General features: G+C 29.1%; 1 protein-coding gene across 1 annotated transcript; it reads right to left on the bottom strand.

Annotated features, from left to right (window-relative positions):
• Positions 1 to 974: 974 nt before the first annotated feature.
• On the bottom strand, positions 975 to 8462 carry LOC110602434 (UV-B-induced protein At3g17800, chloroplastic). The gene is made up of 3 exons (XM_021739961.2): positions 8182 to 8462; positions 7323 to 7597; positions 975 to 2079 (listed from the first exon to the last, which is right to left on the bottom strand). Exons 1-3 carry the CDS (start codon positions 8302 to 8304, stop codon positions 1263 to 1265), a joined length of 1215 nt encoding a protein of 404 aa, XP_021595653.2. The 5' UTR covers positions 8305 to 8462; the 3' UTR covers positions 975 to 1262.
• Between the last annotated feature and the right edge of the window lie 11041 nt (positions 8463 to 19503).

Below are 19503 nucleotides of genomic sequence, written 5' to 3'. Positions count from 1 at the left end.
CATTATAAATTATGAATATGTTTTAATACATGAAAAAGTATACTTCCAATCAATAATATTAAATAAGTAAAATATTATATGTTTAGTCTGTAAAATCACCACTTTATGATTTTCAAAAAAACTCATATTTTTTAATCACATTTTTCATTAGTTGTTTGAGATATTCAATATTTTATTTTACTCACCTATATAATAAGTAAATTTATAATATATATTAATTTATTGGCCAATCAAATAAAAACTTTATTGCATATCAATAATATTAAATAAAATATTTATTATATATTTTATTCTATAAATTTTTTACATTTTGAATTTGAAAAAATTGTTTTTATTATTTAAGATTTTAAGATTAAAATATAAATGTGATAAATGGTAAATTTTTGAATTTTTCAGTTTAATATGTTAAATTAAAAAAAAAATGGAAGTGTTACGGTAATTTTTCTTTAAGCATGATTCTATAAGGATTTTTTTATGGATCCGCGACAAAATAATTTCTCTGTAAGGGTAAAGTACTTTTAAAATTATATATATATGTATATATATATTAAATTAATTATAAATTTTCATATTTTGATCTCATGAAAAAATGAAAAGTTAATTTGTTTACTTTTTTTTATAATTATATGAAAAATAATTAAAATATCTCCATATCCTTTAACTTTTTAAAGTAATTTTTCAATCCGAAAATTCATAGTTGAAAAAAAAAAAAAAAAAAGTCACAATTACAGTCTCAGAGGGTTGAAAAATACCAATTTGGCATACTGAAAAACCCTATTTTGCTTGGGCCTTTGTGCATTAAAATGAGTGCACAAATTTTTTATCTTATTTTCTTAACAAACCCAGCAAAGAAAACCCTGGTTCCAACAATTTCTCAGGTTGATAGCCAAAGGATGAACCCAGATCATAGCTGATGTTAATTCTTGTGGCTAAGAATCTCACTCAAATCCTGTTTTCAGATTCAAGTTGCAAAATGAGCCCCAAAAAGAAAAATGCATAGCAAAAAATTAGCAGTTTCACCAATTTGTCTTCCTTTGTTGTCATTGCTACAGCTTTCTGATATTAGCAGTAACAAAAGAAATTGAATTTGGTTATCTTTCTAATAAGAAGTTAATGGTATTTACTAACACTGCTCATTACTACATCATGCTCCATCCTTTTTTCAACTATGATCTTTGACATTTTACCTGCAAAAGCAAAAGAAAAAGTCCCTGCATTATAATATACACAGCAGCAACAAGCGACTCCGACTCGTGTTATCTTCAGCTGTTAACAAAATTGTATTTTGATTCAACATAACTTTCTGCATCCCACAGGAATGATCCGAATGCTACCGCCTCTAGGACTAACATGGTCAATCCTGAGAAAGAGACTGAAACCACTTCATCATTAGCTGTGTCGATTGAACCATCCTCGGCAATCCTTATGTCAGGCCTCCCAAATAGTGCCTGAGTTTGCTTTTCAATCAAAGAAATGGCTTCCTTAGATCTTATGGTTGCATATCTTTGGAGCGTCTCTGCATCCAAATACATCACGTATGATCTCAGTCTAGATATTTTTTCGCCATCACTATCCATGAAACCTCCAGCACTGTCACCTCCATCATCAGGTGGAATCCTTATCAAAGAATCTGGATCCCACAGCCTGTTCTGCGGACTTGGATCATAATAAATTGCTTTGTTTTCATCAAAACCCTTGGGAAGAGTGTTCATGGTTCTGTCTAGCTGAAATCGTTGATCAACTCTTCTGAGGAAATATCCATAAATTATAGAAGCTGCATACAACTTGCCAAGCTTTATTTTGCTAATTTGGATAATTGTTTCAAGGGGGCCCACCAATCGTTCTCCCAGCACAAGAGATAAGTGGCTTTGAATCATTTCAAAGGCTTCAGGAGAATGAACAGATTCTAATTTTTGTTCCTGGTTTGGCCAAAAATCCACTCGTCCAGTAGGATCTGAGGATGCCGTTATTTTTCGGATCATAGAAATGTCATTATCTATAAATTTCTGCACTATCAAAGAGTAAATGATCTCCTCCAGTGTTTTTCGTCTTTCCTTCTCCCTCACTTCAGCTATTCTCCTGAAAATCCAAGGATCTCGTGAAATTAATTATTTCATTAACAAAATGCAGTCAATAATAAAAGAGTAATTGTCCCTCAGTTTTAGTAAAACCAACAAATTAATCCCTGTTTAAAGTTTATATAACAATTAAGTCCTTTACAGTTAATTAATTTCCTAATGACAAAATTACCCTTGATTAATTAATTTTCTTACATGCCACCTGAGCAAGTTTCAAAGATACAATCCGTTCCTTTCCTTAAAATAACCAGCCTGCCTCCTTAGTCCTTATTACTTTGTGTTTGCGTTTCTTGAGAAAATGTTAACTCTCACTTTTGCAATTGCAGCTATAAACTTTACATCATTTTATCATATAAATCAATTCATCATTTTCTAATTTCTATGCCCCCAAATAAAGCTAAAAAGTAAAGCATAAAACATTGAACATTTATGAATTTGCAATGGTGACTTCCACCTCAATCCCAGATTCAACAGATTTCCTAATGGACCCGGAGCTCAAATCTGTCCCATGTATTGGTACCTTCATCACAAGGAGATTTTCTAGTGTAATGTGAAGAACCTTTATGGACATTCTCACTGGTCCCTTAACCCTTAGTCACTTGTCCTTAGCTCCACGAACTAGGTAACCGCACATACAGCACAAACATTTCTCAAGGTTTTTGATAATTTTAGAAGAGAGTGTAATACTGATCTTGTGAATCTGCTCCTGGATTCTTCCAACCCAGCCTTTGTCGACATCATGGCTGCATATGCTGCCATTTTCTCCTTCACTTTCTTGAAAGACGAGATAGAGGGAGTTGGAGCTGCTTGGCGCTGCGGCCTCTTCGTTACCGCTTCTCAGAAACATAATTCCCATGGCAGTTGATATACACAGAGTGAGGTTTCCAGGACAGGCGATCAGAATAACATGGAATTGTGACTGTAGATAGTTTTCTGAATAAGGCTGAAGAATTTGTAGAGAAAATTAAAACTAAGAAGGGAATGAGGATGGAGATTGGAGATGATGTCGTGGGTTTATAACTAAGATTTTTAAGAGCAATTTTGTTATTAGAAAATTAATTAATGGTTTTGTCTTGTTTTTAACAGAAGGACTGATTTGTATAACGGATTTGAAATTGAAGGACTTTATTGTTACCCAAATTTTAAATTGGGATTAACTTGTAGATTTTGTTAAAACTCAAGGACTTCAGTGTAAATTACCCATAATAAAAAGGCTTAAGCTTATTTCAGACAGCAAGATATCTATTTGAAATTGAAGGACTTTATTGTTACCCAAATTTTAAATTGGGACTACCTTCTAGATTTTGTTAAAACTCAAGGACTTCGGTGTAAATTACCCATAATAAAAAGGCTTAAGCTTATTTCGGACAGCAAGATATCTATTTAATACATAATGTCAATAAGGTAGATCACTTAATCTACTGAAAATAGGGCACTGCTACATATATATGCCTTCATACAATTTCCTTTCCTTTTGCCAAAGCAACAAGGAACTGTTTATTTCAGAATGGCTGACAGCACCTTGGCTTCTTAACTTCAACTATTTCAATTGTAGCCAGACGCTAGAGAAACTTTTAATGTTAGGAAGTGCCTCTCACCCAATACATAAACTATCAAGCAAGCAGTTGAGGAGAAGACACAAAGCATCAACATACTTCAATACAACCCTCCTTAAAATGCTTAACATGGGTGTCTGACCCATTTAACCAGTTTAAAGTTTAAATGGGCACTCATCACCGTTAAACCCAAATCAATCCTGAAATCTATTCATACATGCAGTTACTGCCAAATTTCATAGTCACATATTACCTCACAATTCCCATCTACACCTAACATGCAACTAGACCAAAATTCTTTTGGCATAAAACTAGGAATGCCACCAACATGCTTGCTTGACAAACAAGGATAAAATTTGTCTTCATTTTGGCAACAAAATGGAAATAATGCAAATATACTGCAAAGCCTGGCCATCAAAGGTGCAATTTTTAGAGGATTGATAAAGACTAAATGTGATTTGTAAGTCCTTTTTATCTCAAGGGTGTGTTCTTTTTTGGAGGTTCAAGATTTTTCTTTTTATTATTATTCACGAGATTAATTATCCAAAAATGGTACTTAAAAAAGAATTCAGTCAAATATCAATGTGAAACCACTGGAATTTTTTATTTTAACTTTATCCTAGAAAAATTCAAACAGAACTCAAACTTGAAATGATGACCGATCCTTTTCAGGTGTATCAATTACATCCACCAAAATTTAAATAGGAAGCAACTGTAGTTAAATTTGAAGCACATATGCTAAAACACAAATATTGCTAACATGACATGTATTTTATTAAATAAATTTTTTTTTTATGTTAGCATCCACTACTGTTTATTTGAGTATCAGGCTAGAAAAATTACTAATCATATTTTTAAAATAAATGTTAAAGAATTATTTAACACTTAATTTCATATATATATATATATATATTTCTCATGTCAATTGTAGCAAAATTGAAGTAGATATTAAAACTCTCAAATTGCTGACAAATCTATTAAAGAAATTATGTTAGAATTTAATATTTTATATTTGGGTATAAAATCCTAAAATACTATTAGTTATCTTTTAAAGATTTATTCTATTTTGAAACATTAAAAATTTTAAAATAAATGCATATTTAGGTTCCTACATTTTATATGTTTTTACAGAATCCCCATAGTTTTATTCTGTCAATTTGTTCCCTGAACTTTTTTTTCAAATTGAACATTTTTCTATTGCTAAAACGAATGAAAAAAATGACTAAAATAGCCCCTAACGACATTAATTTTATCAATAAAGAAAAATGAAAATAATTTTTTCTACACCTCTCTCCTCTCTTAGTTCTACTTTCTCTCTCATTCTCCCACCCTCTCTTTGCAACAAACAACATTCTCTACAACAAATTCAAATCAGTCAAAATATTAGCAACCGACCCATAATCCTTAAACGATCTAAACAAATCATAAGGAGAAATTATGTAGGTGAGTGCTGAATTGACAAGGACAAAAGAAATTCTGCCAACGACCCACCTCAATGTCTAACTTGTTGCCATCCAATTCAAAATCTCAGAGTGATCTAAGAAACAAATTAGGGATTGGAAGAAGATTTTGGGACGGACTTTTCTCTTAGCCACTATCTAGAGAAACAGTGAGAGGAAGAGAGAGCCAACACCCGAAATACATTTTACAATCAACGAAGTGCCTCCAAATCACTGGTCTCCTTCACCTTTCTCACTGATTGAACCTCCTATAAGTTTCCATTAGAATTCTTTTGTAAGCATGCACCATTTCACTCTCAAGTCTCAATTTCTACTAAAAGTCCCATGTAAAAATAAATAAATAAAAATTCAGAGATTCAGATAGAAAAAATAAAACAGTAGGGGCTCTATACAAAACATAAAAGTTACCTAAATATGCTTCTTTCATGAAAATTTCTCACTGCATTGTGCCTCTACCTTTCAATCCCTAAAATTTTTATCAATAAAATTTATGCCTCATTAGTAATTTGGGTTAGTGGCACATGCCCATCCAAATTTGACTGTGATAGCAACAAATTTCAAAGATTATACATTTGAGTAAAGGTTTAGATATATTATGCAATAACTCTTACTTTAAGGTCAAATATTAGTTTGAGTAGATAAATACCTACTCTTGTCAAGCTTCTGATTTAGTTTTCAAACAAAATGCAATTTTGACTCTTGAGTTGTGTGAAAACATGTTAAGCTTGGATGTGATGCCGAGGAAAGTTTATTGTAAAGCCCTATATCTATTATTTCATTATTCATGGTTAAATATCACATTGGCTAGCCAACACTGCAAACAGCCCCATAAACCTATAGTTCTTCTTTATCCAATACAAGTCATAACTGTCCATCCAAATTCCTAACCATTCTAACCTTTAAAGACATCCCAAATATCCTGCAAGTTGTCCTATCTCAACTTGGTTCTACAGCTTCAAGGTCCTTGCAGTATGTTGATTTGATTGCTAGAAATGTTGAATTAAATTCAAAATTTGAACTTTGGAAGAACAGTTTAATATTTTTGTCAAGGTCATGAAGATAAAAAGACAAGAATAACTTCAATGGAAGCTAAGATGATGCCTTCCATTAACTCTAGCAAAAGAACATCAGAAGCAACAGGTGGTCAAGCTCTCCCTCAAAAAGCAGAAAGAAGAAAGCTTACAAGCTAAAAGGTCAGAATAAGTAATGCTTTCATGGAAGGTGAAAGCAACCTTAAAATTGAGAAAACAAGGTCTTAGATAATCTGGATAAGTGCATTTTAGACAGAAGAAGCACCAACTAAGAGTTGAGATTGAGTTTGAGAAATGAATTTGACCATACAATCATATTAAAGAACTACAAGAAAGTATATCACAAGTAGAACAAGGACAGAATGTCTGGGGATGAGTCCATCGAGATTATGATTAAGGTCACTGATGACATATTTAACCAAACATCTCTCTTGGGGTACTTTTCATTATGATCATTCTTCCATTGGACATAAATGACAAGGGGCTACTTCAACAATGCAGCCATTGTTATCATTTTGTTCCTTTTTAAGGGCCACAAAGCTGACAGGAAAAATATGTGTGGACAGCAGGATGCACCCCCCACACCCAGGGGTGGTGTGCAGGGTGGGTGGCCGCACCGACTTCGGCAAAAAAATATATATATATATACCCCGAATAAAAATTAAATTTTCCACACCCCACCCTGGCTACGGGCCTAAAAAAATTTTCCGCATATCTAATCTCTTTCATAGCTTGCAATCTTGAGCACTTTTTAAAAATTTTCTGCACACCTAATTCCCTCTCCTAGTCATTAGCGATATGTTTATTTTGTATTTTAAACCTTTTTTATTTTATATTGTTCTCCCAACTTTTTTTATAATAATTTATCATGATCTGTATTTTTATTTTTTTAGTTACAAGTACAAATCCTGGTTCCGCCACTGCCCACAACTCAAACAAAACACCCGTCAAAAAAAATAATAAATAAATTATAACCCTCCTTAAAAATCACAAATAGTATATATATATAACAGCCTACTTCATTAAAATAATCAACCTCATAAACCCAATATAATTTTGTATTTATGTCTACAATGAATGCAGAAAATAAAACAAAAGTATTCTGTCATTTCAATTCAGCATGCCACAATTTAAAAATGAATACTGTGAATCAATTTTTGATAATCACGCAAAAATAGGAAAGTAGAAAGTACTAACTTGTAAAGGAAATCTTGAGATGGAAGATTTTCATTTCTTTGGGTATCTCTATCAGTTTGAAGGTTCTCAAGCTGCTGATCAATGGCTGCAGGCAGTAAATGCGGATGGGTTTGCAATATTTGTGCCAACATCTGGCCGACTGGGGACTCAAACTCAAGAGGAGAAACTGGATCCGAAAAACTGTTTGAATCCCCTGAGGCTCTCACAGTTATGCCTCTATCCCGGCACCTACTCGTACCCATTCCTAATTTAGGTATGCCAAACGAAGGACATGTCTAGAAAACAATAAAATATGCAAGATACAGAAACATCCGAGTCAGAAAGGAAAACATCAAACTTTATGTATGTATTTATCTAAACATCAATTTTTGACTTGCCAAAAGAACAAACTCTAGTTTACAAACTATTCATGCCCTTTGTACTTTATCAAATGCTGGATTATCATAACTGGCCTGATGCAAAATACAGTCTGCTTTCGACTAATGATGAGAAGATAACGCAAGAAATACATCTAATATCAACAAAATAAAGTAGAAAATTAATAAACACAAAGCCCTTCCACTCCTGAACAATTAAAGCTATTTTATTTCCCCTTAAAATTGAAAGCATGTTAGCAAAATTAACACTCTTTTTCCTAGAATCATTCACAAAAAACCTATCGAATGAATTCATAACCTTAAAGAGAGAGGGAGAGAGAGAGAGAGAGAGAGAAAGAAGATGAAGAAGAAAAAACAAATAATGGTAAGTAAAAAGCTTAACAGAAGATTATTAAGCATATAAAGGGGAGAAGGGATTGGGAGTTCATGAACTATTATTAGTGAAATAAATCATAACTTGAGAATCAGAGGGAGAAAGATACCTTGTAAAGGGTAGAAGAAAGAAAAGAGAGAGAACGCAATTGATGCCGGAATTCAGGAGACCTGAGACCTGCAGTTGATGGAATCGCCACCAAAACCTCACTTGTGGCTCCGGTTATCTGCATTTTTTTTTCTCTCCTTTTCTTGCTCGCCAAGCAGAGGGGGATGAATTGGAGGGTAGGTGAAGCAGTTGAAAAAAAAAATTCAAACTTGGGCGTTTACTCTGATTTTTTGAGAAGCCTTTCTGGAATTTTCTCACCATATATTCACACTCAACAAGCTTACAATATCTGAGGCCTGCCTTCTTTGGTAATATAATAATGATTATAAAAAAAAATTGAATGAATTTTCCATGTAAACTTCCTTTTTATTCCCCTAAATTATAGTTTATTTTTTCTTTTATGTAATAATTTATTAATTAATTTTTAATATATAAAATATAAAGTTCATTAATTTTAATAAGAATTTAGTAATTCAACAATACTTAGAATATATTAATAAGGGAAAATTACTATTTATTTTATATAATATAATAAAATTAATTAATTAATTCATATATTTTTGAAAATTCATTTAAAATGTCCTTTCTGTTAAGTTTAGTTTTGTTAGTCCAACTTTTGCTTTCACATTTTGTTATATAGATTAAAGATAACAAAGTTACAACAATAAATCAACATTTTAAATGAATTTTTAAAACTACAGATATTATTTAATATATTTTTAAAATATAGAAATTAATTAATTAATTTTACCATATACTAAATAATAATTTTCTATTAGTAAAAATAATATAAATTTTATTTTTTAACTACATCAATTATATTTTTTCAATCATTGTAAAAAAATTAAATAGGCATATCTTTGAGAATTGAAGCCAAGAGTGATATTTTTATTATATTGTTTCTGAATTAATTATACTATGTAATTTTAAAATTAATTATGAGATTTATTTCTGTAATTATATAAATCAATTTATTAAATTTTTCAGAATGGATAAAGAAACAACCAAAGTAAAACTAAGAACAAACCACGAAATATAAAATGAAAAAATTATATTAAATGTAATTTAACTTAAATTCATTAGTTAATTTTTCATTTTTTAAAAATATATTAAAAATCTCTTAAAATTGAAAAAAAAAACCTATTATTTACTTTTTGCATTAATTTTAACCGTGAAGTGTTTATTAATTAATTTATGTGATATAATAAAACTGGTTAGTAGTTGATTTTAATTTTGAAAAATAAATTAAAATTATAAAATTTTTAAAAATTCAATTAATTAGCTTTTCTCTTCATTAAATTGTAAAGTGTTTACTGTTTAGTCTATACAGTAATAAAAAATTATTAATAATTGGTCTCTCAATTTTATAAATTACATTAAAATCTATTTAAAGTTTAAAAATATTCACTAATTAATCTCTCCATATTGAGTATATTTTAAACTTTTCTCTAATATTTAACGGTTAAAATTAATAGAAAGATTAAGTAGTAAACTTTTTAAAATCCCAAGTATAATGTATAACAGTCGAGGATAATTTTTTTCATATTAAAAAGATTAAATAGTAAATTAATTTTCTTTTAACTTTTTTAATAGTATTGGTATTTTTAAAATGATAAAAAAAAAATCAGAAAAAACAGAATATAACAAGCTTATTTAATTAGTTTTTTTCTTTAACTTATTGGCAACTACCTTCACTTCAACGAAGTAACTTACTTACCTTATGGGAGTAAGTCACTTAACGAGAAGTTTATTTCTTAAAAAATAAAATGTTTGAACCAAACAAAATCTTTGTATGAGGGTATATAAAATCATGGTTCGATGATTCCATCTTGAAAAATTCTACATGCTCATGCTTTATCACTTTATTTGTATAAGCTTTCAATATGCTTTAAGAAGCCCCCTTCAATTGAAATCGTAGCCTCCCATTGAAATTCTTCTTTCTTCTTTTCTTTTTTTTTTTTTTTAAGGTAATATACTAAAACAAATCACAATCATGGTATAAAATAATTTTATTCTATGTTTTTTGATTGATTTGTGCGTGTGTTAACACTTTATACATTAATTTTAATATAAAATTTATGTACAACACAAATTCTATATTTAAACTATATGAGCAATATCACAAGGACATGAAATTCATATTTGAAATGTCAAGTACCTATAATTTGATCTTTAAATCTAAAGGTGACCAGTATTCGATTCAAATCAAAAAAATTAATCGAACCGAATTAATTTGAAAATTCGATTCGGTTTTTTTATTCAATTCGATTCGATTTGGTTCAATTTTTAATTTCAGAAATTTCAGTTATTTCGGTTCGGTTCAGTTTTGATCAAAAAAAAATTAAAAAAATCGAACCGAACTGAAAATAATATAGAAAAATTAAATCATATTAAGATTAAAATATTTTAATTAAATTTTAAAATACTAAAAATAAAGTGTAAAAGATTTAAAATTTATTAAAAATCGAAACTGATCAAACTGAACCGAATCTAACCAAATCAGATCGGTTCGGTTTGATTCGATTTTTGATCAAAATCGATTCGGTTTAATTTTTATAAATACTAAAATTTTGGTTTTCAATTTATTCGGTTTGCTTCAGTTTTGAACCGAACCGAACCGACCGAATGCTCACCCCTATTCAAATTACTAAATAAGGTGATTCTTATAGCTAAAATAAAGTTTCAGAAGTGTAATATAATTTTTACACTTTTAATTTTTTATTTTTCTGCCTCTAACACAGTGTTATATTGCAAATAAAATTCAAGTGCAAATTTCGATCCGTACTAAAACAATATTGTTGATGATAACATCTTAAAAAATACAAACTCTTTTGGTACTCTTCCTTTCCGTCTCATGTATTCAATATTTGTAGAAGATCTCCATAGAATTTCATAATTTTATGAGTACATTGTCATTGAGTTTTAATTTCTAGTGCTAGAATTATCAAATTAAATGAGAATTTTCATTGGGTCTAATTTTTATATTTTTGTGTTCTTGGTTATTTATTTCTAGTTTTTTATACTTTGATCTTTAATTTAATATTATTAACTTGTTTTTAAGTGTTAAAACATGGTAGATGGCAGCTAGAATTCTCCATTGGATATTAGGATTCGTCAAATTATCTCTCCAAATTGGAAGAAATTTTACTTTATTTTTTTATATTTTAAATTTAATTTCCATAAGTTTGGGTCTGAATTGAATTGTTAATTGTTGTGATTTAGCTTTTTTTATTATTATTCATTGCTTTGCTTAATTTTGTTCTTGCCATATTTTAATTTATTTTTGCCATAATTTAATTTTTACATGTCATATTTTAATTATTTTCTTTCTATATTTACATGATTTTCTTCCCTAATTTAATTTTATTTCTTATCATGTTTGTGAATATTTCTTTTTATATTAGAATAAATTTCTTCCCTTAATTAAAAAGAGAATTTTTTTTCTTAATTAATTTATTTCTTTCCTTAATAAAAAATATATCTTTCCATAATTAATTTATTTCTTTCCTTAATAAATTAGTTTCTTTCCTTACTTGAAAATATTTATTTCTATATTTGAATTTATATTATTTTCCTTATTTGAATTTATTTTTTTTCTTTTCTATGCTTGGCTTTCTTTTTATTTTATTTATTTTTTTTATGATAAGATGAAATTTGGTAACATTTGAAGGAAGGAATAAAATCAAACTCTCTTAATCTTTCTATCTTGGCGGAATAATACTTGTTAGAAATAGAAGTAGGAAAATATAGTCTAACTTGTATATTGCATTGTCTTTAATGATTATTTGGTAACCCCTAGGATTAAATAGACTTTTGTGAAGGAACAATAAGTTTTTTAATGTAACCCAGCAGAAAATAGAAAATAGGGGGGTGAATCGGTGGATTTGAATTAAAATTAGTTTTTCGGTCCAAGTCTGTGCGCGTGAACCTTACTCCTCTTACTTTTCCTTTATAAGCCCAATAATAAAAAGCTATTTATAAACCAAAGGAAAATTTTGTGTTTTTTCTATATGGGATAAAAGTTTTTAAAATATAGAATTTTACAATAATCTCTCACATATTTAAAAATATTTTTCCTTGCTAGATTTAAGTTTTGAGTGAAAATGTTTAGAATTTGGTATCTTCTTGACTATGAACCAGTCCTAGACTGATAAGATATAACATACAGAGTAATCAATGAAGTTCTTGCTTCTATGAACCAAGTATTCTTTTTATAGGCTAAAATCTCATCAATCACATTACACTCCACAATTCTTACTGTTAACTTTGTTTTGTACTAAATAGATCATGCGCGCACCTGGTAGTTCATAAGTGCTCTAGAGATTATGTTACAATCTCATAGGAGCGACCCCATTCCACACTCATATAAGTGATACCATCAAGTGTATATTGCAATTTATACACCATCTATAAGGGATATGAATATCATTAAGAGTTTTCATCTCATCCTCTCATTAATGCAGTCTAGCACTTCTCACACTATAGAAAGGAATAACAACAAATAGTGCTAGCAAAACTAACAATTGACTTGTTATTACCCATATGAACTTTTTTTTATGGGATCTCCAATCACAAAGGTTGGGTTCCTATTACTGTTAATTTCAAATTGGCTCAAGTCACATTCCCATCGATGTTTCATCTATTAGTTTTCTCCCTAAAGGTTTAGTTAGAGGATCGGCCAAATTCACTTCTGACTTCACATAATCAATGGAAATAGTTTCGTCTTTCAGTAGCTACTTAATAACATTATGTCTTAGATGAATATGTCTATCGTATGAATGCGTCACAATACAAATAATTCACATCAAGATAGACTTGTTACCGGTAACCATCTAAGATTCCAATAGTGCTCGGCCCATTACGAGTGCTCCTCAAGACTTCCTCTTAAACATAACATAACATGTCCATAGTGCTAGGGGCATAGAATGAGCAGCCCTAGTATTTCCCTTACATAGTGCCAGGGGCATAGAATAGGCAGTCCTGACCTTTTCATATCCGTCATAACATATCATAACATACTCGAGGGCTAGTGGGTCATCCAACGTCTATCTACAATAATACTAATTTATGCAGTGTATCATATTCGTGAACTCTAATGCAAAACAACCTAATTGTATATACATGGCATTTGTGATGCATGAGCATGCTTAAAAGGTTTGATTTCTTTAAATAATGATTTAGTTTAGTTCTACTCACCTCTAGCTGACGCACACCTAATACTAAAACAGTTATCTCATTGCAAGTCTCTTCGGTCTTCCAAGTCTGATCCTATACAGATTGACTTAAATGATAGACCAAACATAATTTTTACAACACTTAAAACAATCCCCAAGAAATCCCTATAAACATACAAGAACACACATAGAAAACGAGCTGGACAAGGCTGGGCAGGGGACTTTCGATGGCAGGTTCGATGCCCAAAGGTCCTTCATAGATCCGAAGGTCCTTCATAGATCCGAAGGTTAAAACCTTCAAAGGCAGGTTCGGCAGCCTAAAAGCTGTCTCCACAGGCAGGTTCAATAGCTGAATATGGATTCTCCAGCAAGGCAGAATCTGATTCTGCCCTAAACATGGATTCTCCAGCAAGGCAGAATCTGATTCTGCCCTAAACATGCAACTCCAAAATGATTTCCAAACATACATGCAAAAGCTTAAAACAACCATACACACTTAACACGATTCAAAAAATTTCAAATTCATTTTATGAAAATCCTATTTTACCCTTCTAAAGATTCCAACTTCGAAATCCTGGATTTCGACAGAGATTCCGTCAGAAAGTTGAAATTCCGACGCCAGAGTTTAGCCGGGTATTACAAAATCTCTATGCAGCACTATGTTCAGCATAACCTATAAACATATAATCAGAAGTTTTTGAACCTATTTTTTTATTTTTTAGGGTTAGGAAGAATTACTTTAGCAAGACACCTCTATACTTTTAAATATTTTAAGTTAGGTGTATAACCTTTCCAAAACTCATAGGGTGTTTTATCAATTTTCTTATAGGGTATCCTATTTTGTATATGACAAGCAGATAATAAAACTTCCCCCCAAAGGTTATTAGATGAAGAGGAACTTATTAATAAAGCATTCATCATTTCTTTTAATGTTCTATTTTTTCTTTCACTACTCTATTAGATTCGAGTGAATAAGGTGGAGTAAATTCATGAATTATTCCTTTTTTTCATAAAAGTCATTAAATAAGATATATTTTCCACCTCTATCTATTATAACCCTTTTTATTTTCCTATTTAATTGATTTTCTACTTCAGTTTTATATATTTGAAACATATTAAAGGCTTCATATTTGTTTCTAAGCAAATATACTTTAGTATATTTATAATAGTCATCAATAAAAGTTACATAATAATTTTTACCACTTTTAGTCATAGTTTATTTTAAATCTCAAAGTCTGTGTATATTAAGCTACACAATTTAGATTCTCTATGTGTAGTTGGACATGATCTTTTGGTTGACTTAGATTCTGAACAAATCTCACATTTATTTAAACATGTATTACTAATACCAGATATTATACCAAGATATTGCATTTTTTTTTTAATATAAGAAACACTAACATGTTCTAATCTAGCATGCTATAAATCAAAAGAATCAATCAAGTAAGCAGAAGAAGATGCATTTTCATTCATTATTGCAGAAATATTGAGAACAAAGAGTCCCTAATTACAATAACCTTTTTCAACAAAAATACCATTTTTAGTCAGTACAATTTTGTCTGACTCAAAGGACACCTTAATTCCAGTATTTTCTAATAGAGCTATAAAAATTAAATTAGCTCTCATGTTAGGTATATAAATTACTTCATTAAGTGTCAAGGTCTTGCCAGATATGAGTTTGAGAAAAACTTTCCCTTTATTAAGAACACTTGCAGTCTTAGAATTACCTAAATACACGTGTTCTTCAACTAAATTTATTTTTGGTTGTGTAGGAGATAAACGCATTTTTATTTGTACAGATATGCCTAATAGTATCAAAGTCTACTATCCATTATTGCACACTAGCTATAAGAAAAGTTTGAGAAATGACCACAGTGATAATGTCATCTCCTTCAACTAAATTTATTTTTGGTTTAGGAGGATTGTCATTTATCACTCTTTTCCTGCACTGAGGTGCATGATGACCCGACTTATCACATACAAAACAATGTCTTTTCCTTTTAAAGGTGAAATTATTAAACTTAGGTTTATAATCAGATTTCTTATTTTTGTACCTGTTATTTGATTTGTGCGCTTTTCCTTGTACGAGATTTGCTCTTGCAGCTAGCTCTTTACCTTTTGCAGTTTTGAGTTTTCTCCTGTTTGTATCTTCAATGATGATATGGGTGATGAGATCTGACAGTGTTAATTGCTTGTGCTTGTGTTTTAATTGTTACTTGTAGTCACTTTAAGAATTTGATAATTTTTCTATCAGCAGTCCAACCACAAATTCATTTTGCAGAGTGATATTTTCAGCTCTAAGATCATCCAGAAGTTTATAGTACTAATTGATTTGCATTTTAATGTATTTTTCTTCAATTATAAAAATTGCCAATTACAAATTTTTATTTTCCAGCATCCTCAGCAGTCCTTGTAGGAATAGTAGACATCAAAGAAATCATTAGAAAGAGTACTAATAATTGTATGCCTATATACCTTATTAGAATAGCCTCAAATTTCATGCAACTTTGGATCAACAGCAGGTGCAAGTCTTGATTCTGTGAGTGCTGAAACTGCTTCATGCATGTCAAGTATTAAAAAACTTCTTTCTTGCCATCTCTTGAAATTCTAACCCGAGAAGACTTCAATCTTCGAGATATCAGGAAAAAGTTTGGCATATAGAAAAACAGGTAGAAGCGATCCATCATTTGCAGCAATAGGAAGCGGGGCAGCAGGAAGATTGTTTGGCATAACAGAAGCAGAGGCAGTGACAATATCATTGGAAGCAGGCAGTGTAGAAGTAGAGGAAGTAACAACGACAATGTTTGGTTCCATTTGTTTTAAGTTTCGAATAATCCTTAAGATTATTAGAAATGAAAGTAGGAAAATGTAGTATGAGTTGTGTGTTGCACAGTCCTTAAGGATTATTTGGTAACCCCTATGATTAAACAGACTCTTCTGAAGGAATTCAGGATCATAACAGTAAGTTTTTTATTATAACCAGCAGAAAATAGAAAGACAGAACAGGAGAGCAGAGAAAAGCAATCATGTCTCTATTTAGAAAAATCAGTAGAGACATTTAAATAAAATTCTCACAACAGCTGTAAACGGTTTTGACTTAGTAAAAGTAGCCGTTTGCAGATAAGGTTCAAAAAAATTAAATAAACGAAAAATAAAAATTCTGCAGCTCTACTTATTCACAGGCATAGGGGCGCGAATAGATGGACTTAAACTGAAATTGATTTTTCGGTCCAAGTCCGTGCACGGAGCCTTACTCATCTTACTTGCCCTTTACAAGCCCAATAACAAAAAGCTATTTATAAATTAAAGGAAAAGTTTATATCTTTTTTATGTGGGATAAAAACTTTTGAAATATAGAATTTTACAACATCACTTCCCCTTTTGATGTGCAAGTCTCTTATTTATTGAATTTATGGAGCATATGTTGGAAATCCATTTGTACATCGTGGCCTATTAGAGTATTTTAAAAGCTCTATGCAAAGGATGATGGGTCTAAAGGCCTTATAATAGTTACATTTATTTTGTTAATGTTTTAGTTAATTATTTTATTTTATTTTTGGATTTATAATGAGGTCTCTTCTCCTTCCTTCTTCTTTTTATGGCCTTTTGAGATTATTTCTTTTCTCTTCTCTCTTTCTTTAGTTTAGGGTTTCTTTTTTATTTTGGTTAATTCATTTTTCTTTCCATTTCTCGGTATAGTTTATTTTATGAATTTCATCTAATATGCATGTAATTAAATTAGTAAATTAGGAAGTTTACTTAATAATCTAAAAGCAACTTTAATATGATAGAGACATGGTTTTGCATATTTAGGAGGCGATGTACGTTTTGGCATGAAAATAACTAAATGATGATAATCTTAGATCAAGTTAACTATAAAATTGGACTTTAAAGATGCATACTTAAAAATCTAGTGAGACATGTTCTGTTCTGTGCTAAAATGAACTTAAAAACCTTGTATGCTTAGATTTTATCTTTAGTGTAAATTGATCAAAGGCATGAAATGAGCGTAGAAATAAAATTAATTATGGAATTTGGTAACTCTTTCAGCTTAAATCAAGTAGAAACTTTGGTAGAGCTATGGATGCATATGAAATGAGTATTTTATTTTATATAATACATATGCATTTAATAATTAGATTGCATATTGCTTGAACGCCTATTGACCCAAAAAGACACTAACTTTATGAATTTTCACATTTATAACTTAAATTTTTAATTTTAAATAAAAAACTCCAACTTTTAAATTTATTGTAATTGTAGTAACTTTTTAAATTAAATTTGACCATAATTAAATTAGCTCACATGACATAGCATATGTCATTATTTTTACTATATAAATAACTTGATTAATTTGAATTAAACTTTGATTAAGACATTAAATTAAAGTTTATTTAAAATCCTTAATTAAGATTCTTATTTAAGCATGAGAGAATTAAGTATTTCAATTATATAATTCAGGAATTTTATATAATTAAGAGTTTAGGATCTTAATTAAGATTTAATTCTAATTAATCAAGTTGTTTATGTGATAAAAATAATGACAATGTAAATTAATTTGAATCTGATTAGTTATGAGAATTTGTGCCAACATACTAACTAAATTTATTAATGAATTATAATCTATTTCTAATATATTATTAATTTAGTAATGAATTTCTAAATCCATTATTAAACTTGCCTAAAATTTAATGGATGAGTAACCTATGACAACCCATTACTAATTTTATAATAAATTTTAAAATCCATAACAAATTATAAATTCAATAGTGGATTTCAAATTATATTGATAATTCACTGCTAATTAGTAATGAATTTAAATTTGTTTATAAAATCTGTTATTTTTTTAAAGCATAAAATGATGAAGCCATTGTGATTATCCTTTGAAAGTAAAGATCAAAAGAAAAGGGAAAACAACAAGAAGAATTTTTAAAGAATAAATAACTAACTTTTATATTTCACTTTCAGAATTATGATTTCATATATATTGCAGAAACAATATGATGCCATGTTCTTTTTAGGAATAATCCTTAAAATTGTTGTGGATTTTTAATTATAGAAAGTAAATATAGTTTTTAAATATTATGTAATAAATAAATATATGTGAAAACATTTTCGAGAGCTAAAAAAATTTAAATATTATTAAAAAGGTGATTTAGAAGTATTTTTTATTTTATTATTTGTTAAATAAAGTTAAACCATGTTAAATTTAATTTAAAATTAATTTTCAAATTTGTTTTAATTATTGAAAAGGGAAAATAATATAGTTTGATAAGAAAGGACTAATAAATAAAAATATACTTAAAATAACTTTTTTTTTATTTTAAATGACTATTTTATTAATTTTATATAGTTTCAAAAATTATATTATAATTACCGTTAACATTTAAATGCAATTGCACTCATAGTCTTAATCTAGTGATAAAGTGCATCTACATAAATATGAGAGATCTCCATACCTAATCTTTCATTTCAAAAAAAAAAAAAAAAAACATTTAAATGCAATTGAAATATATTTATTTTAATTCAAATTATCATCAAAATTAATAATAAAAAACAAAAGATAATAAATTTTAGTATAAGAAAGTTGAGCTTAAAAATACCTCTCTCTAATATGTATTAAAAATTTAATCGTTTCAAAAATAATTTAGTAATGAAATAAAATGACTAAATTATATATTAGTCAAGACAATATCAAATTTATTGTTTTAACTATATTATTTAAAATTTTCCAATTTATATGAAAAACCAAAAAGGCTTAAAATATATTAATTTGACTATTAAAACATGAAATATAATTGTAAAATTTATTAAAATTAATCTTTTTTTTTTTAATTTTTAACAAAAGCAAGAAATTTAGCTTAAAAATTTTACCTTTGGTTTAAATTGAAAATTTAGACTAATTCAAAAAAAAAAAAAACTAAAATAAATATAAATATTTTGAATAAATATAAGAGTGAAATGGGCGATTAGCATTCCGTCGTTTCAATGTTCTCGTGGATAAAATTAAATAATAAAAAAATATATGAATTTTCTCTCAGCATTGATGGGTAGTTTCTTCTTTTAACTCTTTTCTTTTTTTAGGTTTTCGATGTTCATTTAAAAAGATTTCTTAAGTGAAAACTATTTATTCTAGAGAGTGTTTTGTG

The sequence above is a fragment of the Manihot esculenta genome, chromosome 15 (genome assembly GCF_001659605.2).
Source record: "Manihot esculenta cultivar AM560-2 chromosome 15, M.esculenta_v8, whole genome shotgun sequence".
Lineage (NCBI taxonomy): Eukaryota > Viridiplantae > Streptophyta > Magnoliopsida > Malpighiales > Euphorbiaceae > Manihot > Manihot esculenta.
The sequence above is the reverse complement of the archived record's forward strand: the minus strand, read 5'-3'. Positions and strand labels throughout refer to the sequence as shown.